At 45.5% G+C, this 23,139-nt stretch overlaps 2 protein-coding genes across 10 annotated transcripts in view; both read right to left on the bottom strand.

Moving 5' to 3' along the window:
• The window catches only part of pacs1 (phosphofurin acidic cluster sorting protein 1), a 39,016-nt gene extending 26,812 nt beyond the window's left edge, over positions 1-12,204 (bottom strand). For 2 of the 3 annotated variants that reach the window (XM_076092549.1, XM_076092550.1), the window contains exon 1: positions 11,668-12,204. In XM_076092549.1, the coding sequence (XP_075948664.1) occupies positions 11,668-11,831 (164 nt within the window). In that variant the 5' untranslated portion in view covers positions 11,832-12,204. Of the gene's footprint in view, positions 1-3,423; positions 5,648-11,667 lie in introns of those variants that run through there. The other variant, XM_076092548.1, reaches the window with a different exon arrangement.
• Positions 12,205-16,402: 4,198 nt separating this feature from the next.
• sf3b2 (splicing factor 3b, subunit 2) overlaps positions 16,403-23,139 on the bottom strand; it is an 11,572-nt gene continuing 4,835 nt past the window's right edge. For 2 of the 7 annotated variants that reach the window (XM_076092538.1, XM_076092544.1), the window contains 21 exons: positions 23,053-23,099; positions 22,903-22,953; positions 22,310-22,552; positions 22,061-22,108; positions 21,730-21,808; positions 21,513-21,607; positions 21,245-21,353; positions 21,034-21,134; positions 20,549-20,809; positions 20,308-20,430; positions 20,131-20,211; positions 19,814-20,041; positions 19,578-19,727; positions 19,375-19,464; positions 18,852-18,959; positions 18,641-18,748; positions 18,333-18,475; positions 17,955-18,056; positions 17,350-17,449; positions 17,044-17,235; positions 16,403-16,758 (listed from right to left, as the gene is read on the bottom strand). In XM_076092538.1, the coding sequence (XP_075948653.1) occupies positions 16,687-16,758; positions 17,044-17,235; positions 17,350-17,449; positions 17,955-18,056; positions 18,333-18,475; positions 18,641-18,748; positions 18,852-18,959; positions 19,375-19,464; positions 19,578-19,727; positions 19,814-20,041; positions 20,131-20,211; positions 20,308-20,430; positions 20,549-20,809; positions 21,034-21,134; positions 21,245-21,353; positions 21,513-21,607; positions 21,730-21,808; positions 22,061-22,108; positions 22,310-22,552; positions 22,903-22,953; positions 23,053-23,099 (2,531 nt within the window). In that variant the 3' untranslated portion in view covers positions 16,403-16,686. The remainder of the gene's footprint in view (positions 16,759-17,043; positions 17,236-17,349; positions 17,450-17,954; positions 18,057-18,332; positions 18,476-18,640; positions 18,749-18,851; positions 18,960-19,374; positions 19,465-19,577; positions 19,728-19,813; positions 20,042-20,130; positions 20,212-20,307; positions 20,431-20,548; positions 20,810-21,033; positions 21,135-21,244; positions 21,354-21,512; positions 21,608-21,729; positions 21,809-22,060; positions 22,109-22,309; positions 22,553-22,902; positions 22,954-23,052; positions 23,100-23,139) is intronic. The other 5 variants (XM_076092539.1, XM_076092540.1, XM_076092541.1 and 2 more) reach the window with 5 other exon arrangements.

The following is a 23,139-nucleotide window of genomic DNA, read 5'->3' as shown; positions in this document are numbered from 1 at the left end:
CTTCTGTTGTTTCGGTGAAACGGTGGAGCTTTCATGGCAATCTGAGAGGAGTGCTTTGCAAGTCAGCGGCTATACTTAGATGAACTGTGTGGACGTGAGGCTGGGCCATAAAAGAGACGGAATATTCTGTTCGGGAAGATTAGACGTTAAATGAAGCCCACCGTCAACCCCGCCGGTCTCGATGGTCTTTTTTACGGTGTAATGCCCGAGCCCGACATTGTTGTTTTTGTAAACGTCGAACTAGATCTGATACAAACTTGGGAGGTGTGCCACCTGCAACGGCTTACAACAGGGTCACGGTCACACTGACACAATGCATTAGCCCCCCAAAATGTGTGTGTTTCTCTGTGTGTGTGTGTGTGTCTTATCTCTAGCTGTCCGCCGCACTGTCCGCCAACAAAAGGCAGCACTATCTCCCCCTCTGTCTCTCATCTCCTGCCCACTACCGTCTTCATTTCTCCTGTGTGCTCCCTCCTCTCCATCTGCCTCTTCTGATAGCCGTTTTCCCTCCATCCCATCAGCCTGCTCCTCCCTGCTCCACTCTGCAGAATCTGTCTAATTGTTATGCTGGTCCTTACTTTAACAAAAAAATCTCCATCTGTGCTTACCTCCATCTATCTCCAACATAGGATTTGGATTTATTCTGTGTTCTGTCTCTCTCCTTAACGTATATCCTCACTTTATGACGCTTGCCTGCCTGTCTTTCTTACAGTCAGATAACTAGCATCATTAATATGACGTATGAGGATTTTTGCCACACTTGATCACAAGCAAATATAGCGATTGGTTTGACCTGCAGCCGAGTAAACGTCGTCCCCCTCGGTCTATTGTTCAAACACCGTGTGTTTGAACATCCCCTTTTTTTGATTATGGTTTCCTGTCTTTAAGATAAAAGGTAAAACAAAATGAAGAGACCTGGATGAAGAGAGCAACTTCATCTACAGAATATCCAATGAGGAAGACTCACTCCTAGTCACACCGTCTAATGGATTTCCGGTAAGCTCCGCCCTCACTAACGTATGTAACGTATGTAGGATGTATCTGGGTCACATAAAAAAATCTAAGTGATCTATTTAAAAATCCAGGATTGGTTGGGCTATAAATAAAAGCACCACATTACAAACTAAAAGCAACAGGATTTCAGCTATTTGATACTGACCTTTATTTTGAAAGACCCTAAATGTGTGAAGACGCCCAAGGCTGCCAAATAATAATAATCACAATCAGCTTACAAAATCACCAAGACTTCTGACCTCTGCGCAGCTAAGCGTGCTTTTGGCTGGCCAACACACACACACACACACACACTCTTCTGCTCCCCCTCTCCATCCTGCCTGTACCACGTCTCCTTATGATGCGATGATCTCTCCCACGCATGCATGTGTTTGCATTGATGAATAAGCACATCATTCTCCCAGCACATGTGTGTGTGTGTGTGTGTGTGTGTGTGTGTGTGTGTGCGTGTGTGTACGTGTGAGTGTGTGGGAGCAACAGCCACAGAAACAGAGTGGGTGAGTGTACATTGGCATAAGTAGGTTACAGGTAACGCATACCACGGATGCAGTAAGTGGCTTTAGGTAAGGTAGTTTACGTGTCAATCTGTGTTTTTTAATCTGAAAGCAGGGCAGAAGTGATTCCTCCATCACAGCAAGTGTGTGTGTGTGTGTGTGTGTGTGTGTGTGGACCTATTGCTCACCACAGTGCTCATCAAGACCAGAATCCTGGCGTGGCTCTCTCCGCTGTGTGCTTTTCTGCCCACAGCAGCGGAGCTATTTGAGCGTGTGACTGTATGTAGGTGGGTGGGCACTTCATTGTTTTTGATGTTGTGATACTGAGCTATCTCCAATGCGTATTTGGTACGTGGGTGGCAGCGGCCTCATTTTGGAAGGCATGTGAACGAGCGAGATGTTCGCTAATAATCGAGATCCCCGGAGAAACGCAACATTGAGAAAAAGACGGGAGGTTGTAGAGGAGAAGAAGTAAACAACATGGACCAAGACAAGGGCTTGGGACGGTTCAGTGGTTCGGCGTTTCTGTGCTTAACGTGAACTGACAAGAGACAAGTTGAGACGAGCTCTGCTCTACATCTGCACTGGTAGAAATAAAGAAAGACATTTTAAAAAGCTAGGTTCTCTGATCACGTCCGATTCAGCGATACACTTATCAGCGTGTTACACAACCCTCTGAACAAATGGCTTGCAGAAATACATAAGTGGAAAGTGTGTTTTCCTCAGCGATGGAGACACATAGCAGCAGCCTATAATATGGCCTCAATTCAATCTGTGGAACGGAGAGAGCATCATGACATCACACACAACCAGAATGTTCAGCAGCAGAACATCGGAATTAATCTCATTTCTGTTGTGTTTTAGTTGCAGGCCAGTGATTACAACTACAAAACTGGAAACGTCCTCTTTTAGTACGCCGTCGTCCTCTTCGCTGTGGTCGTAAAGCACAACATCGATGGGACAGATCGAATCGAGCTAAAGCAGGAACTTCCAGATAACATCCTTTGTACGTACGGCTAAAAACATCTGAATGAACAACACACGGGGCTTTCCATTTCAAGGCACCAGAGGGAGAACAATCTGGACTTTCAGGGGCTCTTTGGACGGAAACTACCAGTATTTACAGAAATGTGTCTCTTGCGAATCCGGCGTGATATGTAGGCTATATACGTTCCGATGTTTTGTGCAGATGCACGAAGCAGAATGAACATTGCCAGAGCTGTTTATAGACCTTGATCTGACAATATGTATCGGACAATATGTGCGAAGGCACCGAGTGTGAAAACAAAAGCACGGGCAGTGTGCAAAACACACTCGCACATATTTTCATGTGCTGAGTTAAACACTGTTAGAGGCCCCTTTAAAAATATGCACTTTAATATACAACAATAGGAACAATGAGCCTATTAGACCCATGTAATAAAATAACATTTTGAAGTGTTTAGAGAAGGCACTGTTACGAGCATGGGAGGGCACCATAGTAAAAAAGACAATATATATATATATATATATATTCTTTTGGTGAATTGTTTTTTGTGTCACCGACATTCAACAACTCCTACGTGCAGCACATTATCCCCTCGTGAAAGCAGAAATAGTACGCCTCGCACCTTTCAGGGTTTTTTTCCCTTGAAATTACATTTTTTGGCAGCGGCATGTGATAAAAAAAATGACTGCCACACCACGAGGAAGAAGAACAAAAAGCTGAAAGGACGTAAAACATTACAGGTATGAGAGCCATGCCGCTCTGCACCTGGCTCCGATGGAAGCTTTACAATACACAGATTTAGCCGCAGAGACTTCCAGAAATAAAACGCTGCTTAAAATGCGTTTGTAGTGTAACATTTGACCGAACAATAAGCCGTGACAGGCATGTGAATCCGCAGCTTGCTCAGAGGAGCCATAATAATGGCACCTTGGTGGGTTGACTGCTACAGAGACAATGGCGGCGGAGGTGAGGCTGCACTCGGCGACGGCGGATCCGTCACGGCTCATGTGGGTTGAGGAGGAGCACGAGGAGGAGGAGGAGGATGTGAGCTGTAACGGTGGCACCGGGAGGAAGAACAGAAGACCGGAGGGCTGAGTTGTGGACGAGACTCTAGACAAAAGAGATGTAGCTGCAAGTCGGCGTCGACGGAAAAAACTCTGAGGGGGGACTGGCGTCGTATAAAGGAGAGACAGGCGGAAAGGGGACAAGGAAAGAGGACAAGGAAAGAGGAAGGAGACGAGAGGGATGAGGGGGAGTAAGGAGTGCCCCAGCTGCTCCCTTCTCTTTCGCCAAATCACCCCGGCTTTGATGTCAACCTCCTCCTCCCCCATCTTCTCACCTTCATCCACTCGAGACCATTTTCTCTCCTTCACAGCCGAATCCCTTTTCTTTTTTTCTCTCTCTCTCCTCCATCTCACCCTTTCGGCTTCACGCTCCCTCCCCCCCTTGACTTCCCTCCTCTCCTCGTTCCCACCGACCGATCCTCGCCACCCACCGCCTCCTGCTTTGTGGACGGTACACAAGGGTTTCCTCTGCTTTACCTGAGCTTGATATTCAGACTGAATGGCCCTTTGGTTAGCGCTCCATTATAAAGTGGAACATCGCCGTAGATTTTGCCCAAACAGATCACTTCAAACTGGGATATTTTGATTGTCAGCTACGCTAGCCAGTGTACGTTTTACAGCAAAGGTTCTAACTGGTTCGCTTGTCTCTCAAACTAAGTGAAACTGTAATTCACGTGAGCAACACCAGACCATCTCGTAATCGCCGACAAAATGGGAGATGTGGGGCGACAGTCGAGAGGTCTGGAATCAGGCTAACGTCACCCTTCACTTCATCATCCTCTCTCCTCTAGTCTCTCTGTGCTGGGCCTCTGTAGCGAGCGACAGTCGCTCTGCTTGACACGACCCGACACTTCGCCTGAAGCAAGAAACCCCTGCCAGGAAACACACACACACACACACACACACACACACACACACACACACACACACACACACACACACACACACACACACACACACACACACACACACACACACACACACACACACACACACACACACAAGCAGCATTTAAGTGTGAGGTCAAGCCCGGAAACTGATTCGAGCGCTGCCAAACATATACTGAAAATGACACCGCGAAAGGCGGCGTTCAATGTGGAAGCCCAGCATCGACAAACAATAACACACACACACACACAAATCGACACACACACACACACACACTGTATCTGATGTAATGTGCAGGTGAGACAGGCCAGATTCAAGTGCGGCAAAGAATGCAGTGAGGAGGGTACTTAAAAGCAGCAGACACACACATCATTTACTGCAGAAGCAAGGCGAGGCAAGAAGCAGCTGCAACCAAAATCACACCATGAAAGGCAGCATGCAGCACGGGCACACACACACACACAGACACACACACACACATCCATTGTATCATGGTGCAAGATGACGGAGATGATGCAAAACACGACAATGACAAACACACACATTTACACAGAGACACTAGCACGTGACGGAGGATCAGATGCAGGTTCAAGTGCTTGAGAGAGAAAAGGCACTTAAAGTGTCAAAACACAATAACACACCACCAATATTTATTTTGCACAGACCAGCAGAGACGGGTATGCGCATCTTCGGAGTGGCAGGACATAATTCAGCCCTAAACATAACCACAAACCAAGCCTTTAACCGTGAGTTTAATAGTTCAATTGTTAGGGGTTTCAGCTTATTGTCCCAGAATGAGAGGCGAGTCCCCATAATGTGACAGTATGAACACATTTGAGTCTTCACAATGCAAGTAATACAAGTATTTATACATGAAATTAACACAGAGAGGCACGAGGTGTCTTGGTCCTCTGCTCATTTTTTCCTGCTTTCCATCATCTCTCTCTCTCTCTCCATCTCTTTCCGTCTTGCTCTACTTCCCACAGCCACAGGCAAGGACACACTGAGGCCTGCTACTTTCTAAGGAGGGCAGAATCAACCCAACAGTTACACTCAAACACACTCATTCAGCAAACTCAACACTGTCAACACGTCTATCTCGTATGTTCACAACAACAACAAAAGCATGTGTGGGTAGAATTGAGGTTAGCACGTGTTGCAGCGCTCATGAGCCAAATGTCAAAAAAACAGCAACAACAAAAGAACACCCTGAGCACAAGTAATCACCGTTGTTGACAAGTTTGCTAATCGTGTTTTTGCTGGTTTGCACTTTTGTTAACCGAGAGCACAGAGCGGTAGTCTGGCCTCCCCTCCTCGTCTAGGCCTGCAAGACCGAGCATGTGACCTGCAGAGCGTGTGTGAAACAAGATAAGAGAAGTGCTGAGAGAAAGTGGAAAATGCTTGCAAGCCGTTCTGTGAACATAAGTTCTGTGTTCATTAAATATGTGAGTTTACAATGAAAATAAAAATCTCACACATACAGAAGGAATCCTCTTTTTGTGGTCACACATACACACAAAACACACACACAATATGATTCACCCTTCGTTAGAGCGATTACAGATTAATGAGCAGAGCACCCGCCTAATCCAGTTTAGCTCGAGCGCGAGAAAGAGAATGCCATCGGAGCCCACCGTCCAGCTGAGGAACAGGAAACCTGTATCTGGATGGGAGATCGTATTAACTTCCTGGTTATAAGCCAATCAGAGCCACTCCTGCCTCGACGCAGCGAGTATCAGAGTGACTGCGACTGCTCAGCTAAAAAGGGTACTACGGGTTTAGTTTTCCCATTGTGCATCTCTTTATTGAGTCATATTTTTGTTTCTGAACTGGTTATTATATACTACTTGAACTCAGGAAAATTCAACATGTTAATAACATGTTAGTAAGTGAGCAAATTGTGGTACCTTTGGACAGGCCCAGGCTAGCGGTTTCCCCTTGCTTCCAGTGTTTACGCTAAGCTAACTGCCTCCCGGATGCTTTTCTCGTGATGTTTTCGCTCTTCTCCCGGCTCGCTACGGCCAGAGTTTGATTGGCAGACGGTTCATCCAATCCCCGGCTAAGAATTTTTGGCAAGTGCCTCCCCTTTTTCCAAACTGTCTCCTGCTTCTCAGATGGTTCTGTGTAAGTTAAAATGATCCAATCAGAGGACCAACACAAGGAGATAAACTGGTCGATGAAACACATATTGACTAAGTAGTTAGCTACAGCAAAACAGTGCGAAAAGTACCGATAGTCATCATAAATCAGAGTCGTAACATTAAATAAATAGAGCAGTGCAACAACATCTGCGTAACGACCCCAAGAATTGAAGAAATGTCATTAAATGAACGTCCGTAAATCCTCACAGGCACGGTGTCAAGGTCAGTCTGTGTTAAGTGCATTACAAGCTTGTGTTATCATCACCCGTGTAACCAGAGCTTCAGGGATTACAGACGTGTGCACACATCATTTGCATTGGACTGTGCGGTGCATACAGTAGCAGCACAGAGGGCACACGTGAAGCTAGTGTCGAGTTGCTTACATCCCGACGCGGTTCATGTGTTTGCTGCGAGTACACGTGTGTGTGTGTCTTTTGTTTCCACGTTTTAAATGTGCGACCGCGCTGCTGGCAGGAGACACGTTCCAGACAGCTTCCTCCCCAGATATAAAATACAAACAAACCCCCGGCACGCACTGAATGGGAAACCTTTATTCTTTCGTACTCCCATCTAAGCATCCGGCTTATGTTTCAACAGGCTGAAAAAGAGATTATGAGGAAAAAACGCTTTGTCATAACATTATCCGGTGTGATTATGTACCTGTTGTCGGCATGATTCGTGTTTTTATGTAACCGGGTGCCACCGTGTCCTTGTTTATAACACATTAGGTGAAAGCGAAGCATATGCCAGTGACATTGTCCGTGAATGGGTGTCACTACACCTTGGAAATCTGTGTGTGTGTGTGTGATAGCTGCCAGATGGGACTCTATGATTCCACATATAAGCTCTCAAAAACACCAACCTCCACCGTAACAAAGGCCCCCTCAGACCACAGCAGTGGTGGAGCACAAATCAACCACAACATCTACACACTGCAGCAGGAGGAGGAGGACGAAGAGGAGGAAGACAACTCATTTTCACTACCTTTACTCGCCTCTCTCTCTTACTGTGTGAGAGCAATACAACCAGCCACAGGGTTTCTTATTGACACACTCGTCACTGGAAGGCTTCTTTCTCTTCCATAACCGACTCCTACGGTGTAGACGGCAGCAGTACAGACCTGAATATGAGACTAGTGGGGTTCGAGTAATATCGCTAACACCAGATATTCAGAGCGTTGCATTACAGGTTGTTTTAAGCCTCAATGTTGCACCTTTGACTCATTTTCAAGCCTCCAAAACAGACGCTGCTACCCTGTGAATAGCATTCTTAGGAGAGGCTTCGTGCCACTATTCGGACATCACATCTGAAAGGCGTAGCAGGGAGAATTGGTTTGAGTGGGTTGGCAGCGTTTTAAAGCTGGTGAGAGGTTTCACTGCAGCCTGCTGCCGATAAAAACAACAACATTAAAAATCCTCTCTCCACTGCGACGGTGTTACTGGTTTCGACTGCAACACATTCCCGAATCTTTCCAAAGCCGTTGGATAAACAGATCATTAAAAGGCACTAATGGCCACGTATGTCATTATCTCCCATCTCTCCCTGAGGCTCGAGGTTGGTCGGTTTTTAACAGAAAGAGTAAATAACCGTGGAAAGTCAGGAGGAGGAGGTTTGCACTTTATCTGCCTTCATCGAGCTGAGCCTCAGAGGAAACTTCAGACCTCTCGGCCACTCAGCTGTGCGGAAGAACGAGCAGCGCCGAGGCAAGTGGCAAAGCTTCTTAATGACCACCACCACCCGTCTGCCAGTGTGTATGTGTGTGTGTGTGCGATAGCCTGTTGGCACTATCTCCATTTCTTTCCGTTTGTGTGTTCAGCAGCTGTGGTTTTTTGTTTTTTTGGGTGGATAATGTAATGCTGAGACTGGAGGAACGAGTGTCGTCCCACTGTTGTGTTTCAGGGCAATTACAGCAAACAGGTCTAACAAACGCACGATGTATAATTCAGAGCACGCTGCATTTCTGCCACCGCCTCCACACGCCAACAGTATTCATTACTGAGCCCGTAGACAAGCATTTATGTTTAATGCGCTGCTGCTTTCACTTATTTACATTACATCTGATGCATTACAAACAAAGGTTCCTGAGGCGATTATGTTCTTGTCCGGGCTACTCAAAATCTTTCACATCTTGGATTGCGGTTCCCGATTGTTTGCTTCATGGTTGCAGAACTTGCAATTTCCTCGAGAGATTTCGTGGTGAAGCATTCAACTGAAAAGGTTGTTTCTTGCATGAGGACTGAAAGCATAGCCATAGCATCAAAATCTACCAAGCAACACCTCTAGACTCAGCAATTATCCCGTTTTATCTTGTTTGTTTGATTCATACAAACACTGTGGGGGTTTTAGAGGGTCATGGTCAGTATGTGTATTGCACAACACTGCTCACAAGTAGACAGAGCTTCCTTTAAAGGGGACGCAAGCAGAAAAGCTTAAACCATTGCCTCTCCTGTATTCTCCACTGCTTCCCATACATGTGTGGTTGCTCTGGGAAAGCTCACTAATGGCTTGGAAGCCACGTTTTAGCCCCCACGGAGCTGAATCACGGGGACTTCAGCTCTGTGAGGACACCTTCCGTTAATAATGCAAAAAGACGAGGAGCTCTGGGACGGGGGCCATTCCTGGAATACCTGACGCCGAGCGGCAGCAGCAGCACAAGGAGGCTTTGACTAAACTCCAAACCATTTGTGGTGTGAACACCGGCAGCTACCGTCCACATTCCACCTGATGGCAAATACACGCACATGTACTCATCGGTGGGATTATTTGGCTGCAGAAAATGAAGGTTTCACCCCACCTCTGATAGTGCCATGCACCTGTGTATATGTTGATGACACTGCAGAGAGAGGAATCACACACGACAGCGGACTAAAAGAGCTGGCTCAGAGCCAGTGAAATGATTTATTCCTCCCTGGTAAACGGTGGAATAGAAGGTCAGGAAAGCTGAACGCAGACATTAGACTTCAGAGGCACGCGGCGGTTATGAGGAAGGCGGGGAGCTGATTTCTTCTGGTGCCTTCAAAACAAATATTCTCGCTATCCTGGTCGCTTACACTTGAAGACAGATGCAGATATTTCCTGTCATTCCCCCCCACTTGAATGTGACCTAAATAACCTGCACAAAAACAAACAGCCTTCGGGGGTTGACATGTTTCGTTTTTGTTTTTTCCAGGTTTCACTACAAAATTCGGAGTTGGTCTGTGCCTGCCAGGGCAAATTCTACCCATGGCGGCGCTGCATAAACAGCATACCAAGTGGCATTTTGGGTAGACAGGAAGAGGTTAGAGCAACAACACCTCTGCTAGAGAGAGAGAGAGAGAGAGAGGAGGGGGGGGGGGGGGGGGGGGGGGTCGGAGTGCTTCTTGCAGGAACAGAGATTGAGCAACAGTTCAGCAGACTGCAAAACATCACCAGGACTTTGAATGTGAGCCTTTCAGAAGACGCAGGTTTCTTGTAGCTCTCGGATGGACTGCGCCACAGATTAGTTGCAGTGTTTCTGCAGACTTACCCACCGAGAGAAATCCTATTTAAATGGAGATGACAGAGCCACCGCTCCTTCTCCCATCTCTCATCCTCTATTTCTCTCCATCCCCAACGGGGTTTCTTTTTTCTGGCTCTGTGAGTCTCTCTATCTGTCTCTGTGTTGCTGCAACTGCAGTGAAATCAAAATATATTTGATGGACCGTGACGCCTGCTGAAAAACACGTCTGTGAATATTTGCGGGCCAACACGAAAAAAAGTGAAATCCTCCGTAGTCTCGAAGGAAAGTTCAGGAGGAAAAATATTTAAAATGTAGGCTAACAATGGATGTTTTATTCATGCTGGCTGTTACAAAATATAGATCCAGGACTGCATCATTTATTCACAAGTGCATGGTGCGCACACACTCACACACACACACACACACACACATTACCAAAAAAACATTAAGAGCCAGGCAAAACATACCCTTGAGGCTTTGCTTCCAGCCCAGCAAAGCAGCATTAAAATGTAAACATGTGAGCTTTGTTTGAAGCCTTTTAACCAGCACGTTTTATTCCCCACTAATTGCTTTCAGTAAACATCTGGAGGGATGACGACGAGGAAAAACAAAAACAAACACAATTTAAGGGCAAAAAAACTTGCAGAAGTTGCAGATTTACGAGCCGGGTGTAACAGGTGAAAACCGCAATATAAACGCGTGAACGTTTCCGTCAGCGTAAAACAAATAGGTATAAATCTCGAGCTTTTCCTTTTCATCTTCTCAGTTTGATAGATCGTCGTGAATCACACGAGCGGCACTTCAGCCTCGGCGGTTAACCCTCGACCTCGAGTCTAACTCGCAACCTCGGTTATTACCACGGCGGCGTAAACACAAGGGGACGGACCCTTCGGCACACGTATCGGACGTCCCATCCGATACGCATCCTTTTCACGTCCACTCGGGCGTCTTTGTGGAGGTGGACGAGGTGTCTTGACACCACTGTGACCGTTGCTGCGTCGTCCACGCGAACGACCACTTGTATCGCCTGTAAATTGCTCGTGGGAAAGATTTGATCAAGATTAATTTCTGTCGTGAAACATCTCCCCCCCCCCCCCCCCCCCCCCCCCCCTCCTTCATTCTACAAAACCAATACATCACAGCGCCAGATGTTACAGCTGCGTCCTTCTATAGCTGGCAACCCCAATGCTTCATCAACCTTTGTGTCTGGATTGATCTGGTGGGCAACAGCTGAGACTACTGGGAAAAGACTGCACCTGCCCCACCACAAACCAGGGGGGGTATATGTCAGTTTGTGCTGTCGGATTAGGGTTGTAAAAGCCACTGGGTAATGACTATTTAGGTGAAGTGGTGGTCGTCAATCTGGGGGTCTCCAAGGGTCCTAAAGGGGGCTACAGTGGTCCAATCGGAAGGAGATAAATATCCAAATTAGAGCGAAAGAAAAGGGTAATTATCGCCTTTAATGTGACCTTCCTATATTGACATGTGTAGGAAATTCCCCAGTGTGAACACACAGATTGGGTCACCCAACACAAAAATGAGAAGTCATGCTCGGTTTATTCGCCCGCGGGACCCCCCCCCCCCTTCCCCTCCCACATACCTCGGCACACAGCTGGGTGAGGAGCGGTCCACCTCCCAGGTGGCGTACAGGTTCATGTGGACCGGCCGGTTGGAGGTGGTGATGCTGACCGGCTTGGAGGGCTGCATGTGCGGCGAGGGGACGCCCCCAGTCCGCGGGAGCCCTCCTCCTCCTCGCTCCGACATCCTGGAGGCTGAAGAGGAGGAATACCCGGAGTAGCCTTCCTTCTTCTCCGTGTGTGTTGTCCTTTTTTTAAGTCCTCCTCCTGCCTTTTACTTCTCTTTTTCTCCTGCTGGTGCAAATGCGTAAAACGCTCGCGAGCAACGTACAACGTCAACGGAAAGTTGAACAGTCTCGTGCTATTCCGCTTGATAGTGAAAACATTGCGGTCGTCGTGGGGGTGGGGGTGTTTAAACCCGAAATGCAGGCACTAAATCCCCGCGTATGTCTGTGTGTCCTCTCCTTAGAGCAACTTCGCGTTGGTGTTTGGGGGGGGGGGTTGTCAGTGCAGGAAGCGGAAATTTCTCTCGCTGTAGTCGGTCGCACAATGGAAAGAAAGCAACGAGCAACGCCTCTTCAGTTAGGACGTAACGCACGAGCGAGAGAGAGAGAGAGAGAGAGAGCGCGAACGCGAGACAGAAAGGGGCTGGCCAATAGCGTGCTCTGGTTGTGTTACTGTGTTTTTTTTTAATCCTGGGTTTCTGTATGTGTCATCTATTCTTACATTTACGGTACTAATATATATTTACGCTTATACTTCTATACTGTATATCGGTTTATGTTTTTTTTTTAGAGGTTTTACTAATATTTACTATTACACTTTTATTTCAATTGTACCTCATTTTACAAAGGTTCATTGAATTAAATTAAGAAAATATATTTTTTATTTAATCATCTATTTTTTTATTTAAAGTTATGTTCTGAAATTAACGTATTATGCATCGTTTTTTATTACTTTACATTTTTTATTATTGTTTATTACTTTTTAAAATAATATTTTGATTGTATTGACTCTTGTATTTGTTATTAATCATTAACATTAACATGAACTATTATAAATAATATTAGAATGTTATTAGAAATAATTTGATATGTTATAGTTACATATATTCTATTGTATCACTAAACATTATACTTATGTATTATTTATTTCAATACTATTTTCTCTTAAATATTGTTTGTAGCATTTTTCCTTTCATGATAATGCCTTCATGTAATGCTGCATAGTAACATAGCATAGTCTAGTGTAATGGAGTACTGGTAGTGTAGTGTAGTAATACACAAACCATGTATTGTCTTTTTTGCTTCTGCTCTGGATTATTACTGTGTTGTACAATGACAATAAACGAAACCTTGTTAACAGTATATGCAAAGTATCCTCTGTGCTAATGTGACTATGGTCATGTAAATAAAGCACATTTAACAATAGCATTTTTGCATTGTTAAAGGTTAGTAAAAAGGTCACAATTCCCCTGTAAATTGAGTATTTCCTGGTTATCATTAGATAAACAAATCGAACAGATGATTAACACCAATAACACACAGTGGAGCGTCACCTTTCCTCCTCACGATGGCATTGATTCAGACCATATAGATAAACACCAGAGCCAATATTGACCCATCATCCCGTGCATCACCCTCACACCACCTGCAGGATTACGCTCTGTACGGGTGAGTATTGTTTTGGTGTTACAGTATTACTCTCATACAGGAGAACAACCGGTATTCTGGTGTGTGTTTGTTTTTTAGTGCGGGGGAATTTGTGAATCGTTGTATTTTAGGCCCATTATGGCAAAATCACTGGAGTGTCAGGTGTCACAGACACACACACACACACACACACACATCTTCCTTCAGCCGTGAACAGGCGAATACACAAAGGTGCAGAACCGGTTACAGTCTGAGAACTTCCTCCCTGAAGTGTCATCATTAACAACCAGAGGTGTAGAGAGAAACAACATCTTTTAATGCTTTTAATGTTGCCTACATGTACTGGAGCTATTATGATGTAAAAATGTACTATGCATGTGTGTTTTCAACCTGTTATTTGTGTATTTGTGCAACTCTCTCTCTCTGAAACAAACACCACTGCAGTGTTTGCACCCTCAGGTAACAAAAGGCGGTGCTGCGGCTACAATCTCTGAATTTGAATATTAATCAGAAGGTGACCTAATCACTCCGCCCACGTCACGTCACGGCTGGCTGGCTGTCACCAGCTCTGACGTTTCTCTATTGGCAGATTATCACAGCTGTGATCGGGGTTTACAAGAGAAACACAAAAAAACATCATGTGCTTGAAATGTTCCTGGATGAACTGGAACCAGTAGAAAAACAATTACAGCATTTATTTAGATTTAGCTCAAGTATGGGCGGCATTCAGGGGATGTTGGAAATACCACAACTAAATAAAGCTTGTCACTTATAGATGATGTAACAGGAAGCTTTTGTTTATATCAAATCCATTACGATTTTTCATTGTGCTGCTTGATTTATTGGAGCAAAAACATTTTAAAAAGGCCACAACAAAACATGTTTGGACCCGTTCTGTAAGTGTTTCCAACCAGAAGTTGACTTTAATGATTGCCTCCACATATGATACAGCAGTGCAGGTGTGCAGGTCATAAACTGGCTTGTTAGGCCAATCTAATCACAGCAGGGCTCCCTGTTTGCATTGGCAATGCTTTTAATGGTGTGCAGCCAGTTTATTAGGTGGACAAGGTTTGCTTAAAGGTCTTGTAAGAGTGCAGGTTCAAACATGGTTAAACCGTCTTCCTGCGACTCATTCAGATGCTGTGTAGTCAGAGAAGAGAGCGTTTGGTTTTTTTTCCTTCCAACCCAAGCAAAACAAAAGCTGATGTCACTTCCAAAGTGTGACAATCAGCCGGTTCGCTGATGAGCTGGAATTAAAACCGTGGAGCCTCTCTCCGCGCGTGGCTGCCTATCTCTCCGTGTCCCTCGCGGTGGATTAATCAGCCAGCGTGACTCTCAAACGCACCGCGTAAAACCCTCTCGCCTGCTCTTTTTAACGCGCTTTCCTCAGCAGCCTCCGCCAACAAAGAGATTAGAATGGAGCAGATTAAAACACGGTCACGGGATAATCCCGGGTTACTTTTTTTACACAGTGCCCCCCCCAACAAAAAAAATCTGCCAGGTCATCAAGTGACTATCAAAATCAATTAAGTTTGTCTTTTATGCAACACAGTTATACTCCCCTCATGTGCACATCTGCTGATTTTCATACATTTACAAAGTATTGATACAGTGTTTGTTTGCGATAGAATAGTTTGGGATTCTCTGAATTATACTGATGTGCTGTGGATTACTGCTCTCTGTATTTGTAATATTTGGTAAAAATACACATGTATCAAGGCTGCAACTAACAATTATTTGACTCATTGTTTAATTTATTGATGATCTTTTTGATTAACCAAGTAATTGTGTGGTCTGTAGAATAAACGTTACAACTTCCCAGAGCCCAAGATGATATATTCAAAATGCTTTGATCACAACAAAGAACAGCATCAACTCCTCACATTGAAGAAGCTGTGGCCATTTTGCTGGAGAAAATGGAATTATGAATCTATTAATAAAATCATTCTTTTAATCAATGTCTTTTGTTGTACATTAGCTCTGCTAATGCTATTTAGGTGTAAAAGACAATGAGTTTTTGAATGTCAATCGTCATAATAATCAATAGTAATACACTGGATGGATCATATCTCTTTCCAAAACTGAAACCAGCTGAGATTTAGAGGAGACATGCGTACATGCCAAGAGATGATGTCATTTACCTCATGGGGCACGTGTCCCTCTCACAAAAGTGCCACAAACATTATCCCTTGTGTTTTTAAGACAATAAAAGCCTTTGATTTGGCGCAGGCTGTTGCTCCCTGTGTGTGTGTGTGTGTGTCTGTGTGCACTAGTGACCGAGTTAACACGAGGCTGCAGCAGCTATTTAGGTCACTGTGCTTCAGCACGTGGTCAGCCGACTGCCGCGTTCAGGGTCCTTTGCTGCCGTCCAGCGGTAGAAACGTGAACTACAGCGTGTTGTACTGCGTCTGCGTGTTCTTTTGTGGAAACGAATGAGTCATTACTTAAGTTAAAAGGCAGCCCCCTCGTGCGTGTTGTGCTCCCCTGGCAGCCTGGTTTGAGTGATGACATCAGTGTTACCATGTTATGTTTTCCGTAAATATGTCACATTATGGTCCAGTAAACGTCTCAAAGCCTTCTCCACACTGCCAGACATCTATAGCAATTCTCATAGAGATTATTAAAACTCTCCAATTCACTTTGTTGCCTAAAAAACAAGTTATTTTTGAGTTATTTTGCCTAAAACACATCAGAACAAGGAGTGTAGCCTTCAATCTCTACAGTTTTGGCCACCATTTATTGGATTTTAAGCTCATTTGAACTAAACTGAAGTAATCTCGACTATAGCTCTGATCACAATCAGCCTTAAAACCTCAAACATAAGTAATCCAACACTATGCACTCCTCTACATGTAATTAAAACCCCAACACATTCCTTATAATAGTACAGAGGACATAATCGAGTGTCCTAGATGGCAGCTAAAGCCGTGTCCTTCATCCTACCAGTAAATCTGGAGCAGAGTGAGAGCTCCTCTTGTGACGGGATCAGCTGACTCACACTTGGCAGATACCTTGGATTCTACCACCAATCTAATGTAAGTGAACACTTGTTACAGTAACTCCCCACAAAGTGATGACATGAAGGATGAACAGCAGTACAGCTGTAAATGTTTTATCATTTATTTACAAAAAAACAGAAAAAAAACATTGGCTACAATGTAAAAATAACCAAGACGAAAATGTAGGTTCAAAACGGAGGACACGCGTCATCATTCTCATGTGACACTGATTACGTCACGGAAAGCATCTAATTATATTTATTTTTTAAAAAAGGAACAAAACTGTTTACGGTTACTGGTCTAACAGATGGTCGATGTTACATTCTGCATCCTCCAAAGTTAAAAATCTGCGTACAGCTCTTCCTCTTCCTCTCCCGTCGGGGCTCCTTCTCTAGAACTTGAACTCTTTGTATTTCTTGGCGCCGCCTCGTGTGTCCTGTGGTTGGGCCTTCCTCTTCTTTTGCTGTACGGGGACAAGAGGTCATTAATATTCAAATGTCAACAAAAAGGGAAACTGACAGCACACTGTATTAACAGCCTCTCACTTTCTTTTAGTTATAAATAAAACACTTGGAGAGTCGGGGTTTGTTCCTACATCTCTGATCAGTTTAATATAACTAATAACTGTTATTGAGGAAAGAAACCTTCTGCAATCAGACTTCAGAAGAGGAAACGTGAACTCTTATAAGAACTGGGTATGAAACGTGAATTAGTCTCCATGAAGAAGAGCATCAGCGTGTCTCCGTACCTTCTGTTTGGCTGCGTGCTCAGCCACCATGTCGCTGAAGTCCTCTTTCTCCACCTGCGCCTGCTGTTCTCTGACGTGCTCCTCGTACTTCTGCGTCATGGCCATGGGGTCCAGCTCCAGCTCCTCCGGAGCCAGGGCCACCTCCACGCCCTGGGACTCCTGGCCGCCGCCCGCCTTACGAGCTGCCATGGCCTGAAGGCAGCAGAGAGAGGGAGGGAGTTAAGGAAAGGCCGAGGACGGAACGTCGCAGCGTTTGAGTTTATTTGCACACAAACACACAAAGAAACACAGGGAGAGCGGTCTTACCCCCGACACGTCGTAGATGTGCGTAGAGGCCATCATGGCGGCTCCTACGGGGCCAGTTCGTCTCTCTGGCAGCACCGTGAACAGCTGTGGCGTCTCGTTTCTATGAACACAAGAGCGAGGTCAAACCCAGAAAACAGCAGAATGTTTTTAGCTTATGTTCGTCATTTCTCAGGATTTTGTTTGAGATTTATTTTTCTTCATTTGAAACCTCAACAGAAGCTTAAAAAAAAAGACCTTCAGTACAGCTCTACTAAGAACAATTATATTTCATAATACAACTGATTCTCTGTGTGATGAGAGAGAACAAATGGCATTTGATCCGTTCAATTATGAAGATCTTAAGTGGGCGTAAAGACATTTCTTCTATAATTTGAGGCAGTAAAAAGTAGTGAGTCAGTTTATTTTGTAGATGAACTATGCAGCACCCATTTATATAAAGAGATTTTTATGTAAATGTTGCATTAAAGTGAATATTTTTCATGTTCTAAGCTCTTTCAATGAACACATGAACTGAAAACCAAACGTGAAATGCTCCGTCTGCTTCATAAACACAGCAGGAGCTGTGCTATTGGGAGTAAATGGGAGACCGAAAGAGCGACACTCACCCATCCATGGCCTCCTCGATCTTCTTCTTCCTCAGCTCTATCAGCTCCGGGGTCTCCATGCCGGCGGGTACTGACGAGAAGCCTCCGGGGGTGATCAGCCCACTGAAACACACACACAGTACATGACGAGTTAATCCATGCGCGTCCGTCTCCATGAACGCATCTCTGTGTGCTTCTATGAATAATAAGCACTTTATGCTTAGAACATATGGGCAGAAATGGCCTCACTCGTTCATGCAAACACTAAAAGCGAGAGAATGACAAGAGGACGAGAACATGCACACAGCGCTCACTAATCAGATTATGAAAAAACAGCATTTAACTCTGCAGCAGGAACGAGACCGCTCCTCCAGATTTAGATTTTGGGACGTCTTGTACCTGTCTGCTGGTGTGACGAATCCCGTCTCGTCTGGTTTCTCCTCGTCGCTCTCCTCCTCCTCCTCTTCCTCCGACGACTCCTCATCTGAAGGCTCCAGTTCTCCCCACGGAGCGTGATCCACCTCCTCCTCCTCCGCTTTGGCCTGATCACATATTCAACATACTGTTAAGACATATACTCCACATCTTCTCACACCGGTCAGGCAATGAACAGGTATGTTTTCATGATACAAGAGATTTACAGTTTCTGCAAAAACAACCTAAAAAAAGCCTGCAGTTATACGTGTGTGTGTGTGTGGGGTCCTGACCTGGAAGTCTGCAGCGTTGGTCCCGAACACGTCGCCGTAAAGAGGTTTGCCCATTTCGTCGACCGGCGGCTTCCCCCAGCCTCCAGCGTGGTAACCAAACGTACAGTTCTAGCAGAACGAGGAGCAAAACGACGAAGAAAATCAAACAAACCGACACGTAAACAGAACATCTTATACACGGGTGTAAAAAACTCGGGAGTAGTTGTCTTACGTCTGGGATTGGGGAGTTGAGTCCGGGGATCTTGAGGTTGGGGTAGGAGGGAGGGGGGCCGTACCTCTGCATGGCGATCAGCCAGGGGGGAGGCACCTTGTGGGAGTTCTGGGGAGGAAGAGACACGTAAGCTCGCTGACCAGCACCGTTTCCTCACTAGAGGCTTTAAACACAGTACTTAGTGCTCCTTGAAACTAACAAAGCCTAAACTATTCTATCTGGATCCTCTGTGGAGCGCTGGGTTTGTTGTTGGCTGCAAAACACAAAAACTTCTGCGGTATATATATATTTTTTTATAGCTGTTATTATCTCAGCTTTTATGTTCCTCTCATTATTTGTGTTTGAGATTTCTTTATATGACTCAACAGCAACTTAACAATAAGACACAAGTGGAACCTCACGCTACATATTTGTGTAGAGAAACTGCATGTCAGTGCTTTGCTAACGTAACATTTTCTCTTCCTGTGGTAGCTGTGGTTGTAATGAGTTTGGCTGAAGGTAGAATAACGTTAGTGGATCTTACAGGTCCGACTGGCATCCCCAGAGCGATGCGCAGCTCATCAGACAGATCGCCCGGCTTCTTCTCTTTCAGGCGAGTCTCAAACTCTTTTCCCTGCAGAGACACAAACACAGCAGGTCACTCTGTGGGCCTTTTAGAAGCAGCAACGGGGGATTGCCATAGAACAACAATAATACGATTCGACTGAATAGAAATGGATGGAGCACCTCGTAGTAAAGGTCTCCGTGGATCGTGAGCTTGGGTTTGATCTGCCATTTGAAGAAGGCGTCGTGGAGCTTCTGGTAGTCGATGTCGATCTTTCCCATCTTGGGACGAACCTTCTCCCTCATTTTGGTTTTCATGGTTTTGGCGTCCTCCTGCGAGCGGAAAACGAACAAAAATGAAGACGCCGCGTCTGAATTTCACCTCTGGTTCTTCTCAAATGAAGGACTGTAACTCCTACCTTCTCCTGCAGGGCCTCCCTCATCTCCTGGATCCCCGTCTTCTTGATGAACTCGGGCAGCTCGAACGGGGGCTTCTCGATACCCCTCTTGCCCTGCAGGTACTTTCTCTTGAAGCACCAGTGGCGTGGCACGGGCACCGTGTTCCTGGTGGCCTTCAGGTGGACCAGCAGCTTGGGCTCGTGGGCCGTCACGTCGTGCATCTCCACCACATCGGGACGAGCCACCAGCTGGAGCAGAGACACAGGAAGAGAAATGAAAGGGTTAATAATAATACATAAACCTTGAATAGCACTAATGACTACTAGCCTTCATGCACCTGTTTGAGTTCAGCCACAGTCAGCCTGTTCATCCTCCTCAGCTTCTTCTTTGAGAGTTTTGGTACATCTGGCCTCATATCCTGTACATGAAAAAAACATTTGAAATAATTACATGTAAACCAACAGGACTTTGTTTTATTCTTTTCTATTTCCACGACAGAAGGAAGGATCCATACATCGTCGCTGTCGTCGCTGTCTAGCTTCTCGTCCTCGAAGCCCTTTTTCCGCAGCACGGCCGTCTCCGTCTTCTCCGTCTTCTCGGGCTCCTTCTCCTTCTCTTTCTTCACATCATCGGTCAGCTAGAGACAAGGAGACGGATTCATTACAGCAAAACAAAAGCAAATGACATAACACACAGGAAAGCAACATGAACCCTCTTTGCCTGAGGAAAGAAAGCCAATAGTGCTGCGTAGCCACCTTGAACGCATCGAAGATCCTCTTGAAGAAGATGTAGTTGGGGTCGTAGATCTCCGGCTCCTCTGTGATGTACTCGATCTCCACCTCGGGCTCTTTCTCCTTCTCTTTCTCCTTGTCTTTGTCTTTATCTTTCTCGTTCTCCTTCTCTTTGTCGCTGCCCTCCTTCTTCTCCTGCTCCTGCTGCTGCTCCGCCTGCTCCTTCTTCTCCAGGGCTCGCTTCTTCTTGCTCTTCTTCTTGCGGTTTCTGCGTTTGCGGTTTTTCTGAAAGGAAATTAACAAAAATTGGAGTTTAAAGAACATTTATGAAAAACGTCTTTCTGCATTATTATGCACTTAAGTATTAACAACACAGGCAGTACAATCAGATATATAAATGTGCATTCATCAGTTTAGGTTTTGTTTTCGCAACAGTGAATTAGTAGCGACACGAAACAACTGATGTATCACAAGTACAGCGGTACTACGGCACAGATAAACAGACTTACATCTTTCTTAGATATCTGACTGTCATCGTCTTCTGTCTCAGACATGACCGGTGCGGAGGAGTTGTTCATGTCCACCTCTGCTCCCTCATCATCTTCCTCTTCTTCGGACAGGACGAGAACAGAAACAGACGAATCGGATTAGAAAACCAGACGCTACTGCATCCCAGTGGACACATATTGCAGTGAAACATTGAGGAGCAGCTGTACTGACCTGCGGGGTCGGTGAGCTGCTCCTGTCGGATCTCCTTCAGCTGGAGGATCTTCTCCAGAGCTTGAGGGATCTTGGGCCCGCTGACGCTTACCTCCTCGCTCTGCCACACCTGGAATGGAAGCAAAAAGACTCGTGACTAAGAATGTAGCACAGAAAGTCCCTCGCTATCAATCAATGAGAGAGCCAAGTCCCTGAAAAACAACAAAAACTAGAAATTTGCATTGATTCTAAAGCTAATGCCCAATCTATTTCCCAGCTGTCTGCCTACCTCTCTGTTATCTTCTCCTGGAGGAGGCGGCACTCTCTGTTTTTGGGTCGGCATCATGCTGACACCAGGAGGCAGCGGCCCACGTGGATCCATACCTGCAAAGAGACAGATTGCAGGTGATAAAACCTCACCAACTATGTGACTAGTCACACCAGACGTGGTATAAGACGTGCAGCAGGAATAAGAAATCTAAACAAACACCATATTACCAACGTACCTCTCACTGGGCCCATAGGAGGCATGCCTCTGGGCCCCTGGTGCATCTTAACCATCTCCTGTTCCATCATCACTGCAGCCTGATGTACAAGGAGGAAGGAGAAGAGACTTAACATACACAAGTTAAAGAAAAGGAGGAGAATCGAGGGTTCTAAAGGAGAGAAGGGAGAAAAGGATGCGCCCTAATGGTTATGAGGTGATTATTTTTAAACTGTTACACAATTTGGAAATGCACAAAACCTCTTTCCTAAGAGTCTTTGTTACATTTGACCAAATCTCTAAATCCTATGGGAAGCTCTATCTGACGAGGTGGACTATCTCCATCGTCTCACCCCTTTCTGCTCCAGGAGATCCTGTTCACCCATGACGCGGGACTCATCCTGTGATACACAGAATCAACAAATGACTGAGCAACAGTCAGACAGGAAAGTGTGGCAGGAGCTGCTGTGGTTCCTGTCAGATTCTACAAAGCAGATATTTTGTGTTCCTTGCTTTGAGGGAGGGATTTAAGGAGCTTGCATCACAGTGTTGTGTTTGTGCTTGAGAGGGAAAGCTGAAAGCAACAAGTGGATTACACAGACCGTAAACGTCACCTGCTGCTTGGCTCTCTCCTCCTGCTGCAACACCATGGCCGCTCTGTGCTGGGCCATCTTCAGCTGATCGTCCTGCGATAGGCCGGGAGGGGGCAAACCCGGGGGCTCCATGCCCATGTGGATGCCAGGCGGCGGGGGCCCCCCGGGCATCATGCTCATGGCCTGGAGCATGCCAATACCAGGAGGCATGGGGGGCATGGGCATCGGGGGCATGGGAGGGATTCCTTGCATCTGGAGAGGAGGAAACACAGGAGGAGAATGAGAGGTATGAAGTGAACTCACATTGAGACCCGGCGGTTAGTATAAAATACAAATTTTAAATTGTATTTGGCATAAATGTACAAACTAACTGAAGGGTCTTCCTTTAAGGGTGGAATAATAGTGCTATCATTACACCTCAAAATAGGGTGCTATTTGCAAATATGTCACACAATTTGAATATACATTAGATGTTAATACACACCAACTATATTTCCACTTACAAACAAACAAAAGAGCAATGTGAGAAAATAGTGCATGATAAAACGCAATGTACATATTATAAAAAAACACGCATTTTCCATTTGATATGTGACATTTACCTGCGAGCCCATTGATTTGTCATCGTTAGGTTTGCTGAGGAGGATCCCAGTCTACAGAGAGAAACACAAACAAATGGGTGAATACTTTAGTGCTGAAGACTTGATGAGCAACATGCTCAGGCTGTAGTTGTACTTAGTAGTTCCATTTACCTGAATCATGTACCCCTTCAGTCTATCCATCAGCTCCTCTCTGGGACCTGAAGAATGACAAAATACTTATTTCAAGGAAGAAATGCA

Source organism: Anarhichas minor, unplaced genomic scaffold, assembly GCF_050575085.1.
Source record: "Anarhichas minor isolate MPS153535 unplaced genomic scaffold, ASM5057508v1 ptg000016l, whole genome shotgun sequence".
NCBI classification, from domain to species: Eukaryota; Metazoa; Chordata; class Actinopteri; order Perciformes; family Anarhichadidae; genus Anarhichas; species Anarhichas minor.
Note: the sequence above shows the minus strand (reverse complement) of the source record. Positions and strands in the feature narration are given on the sequence as shown.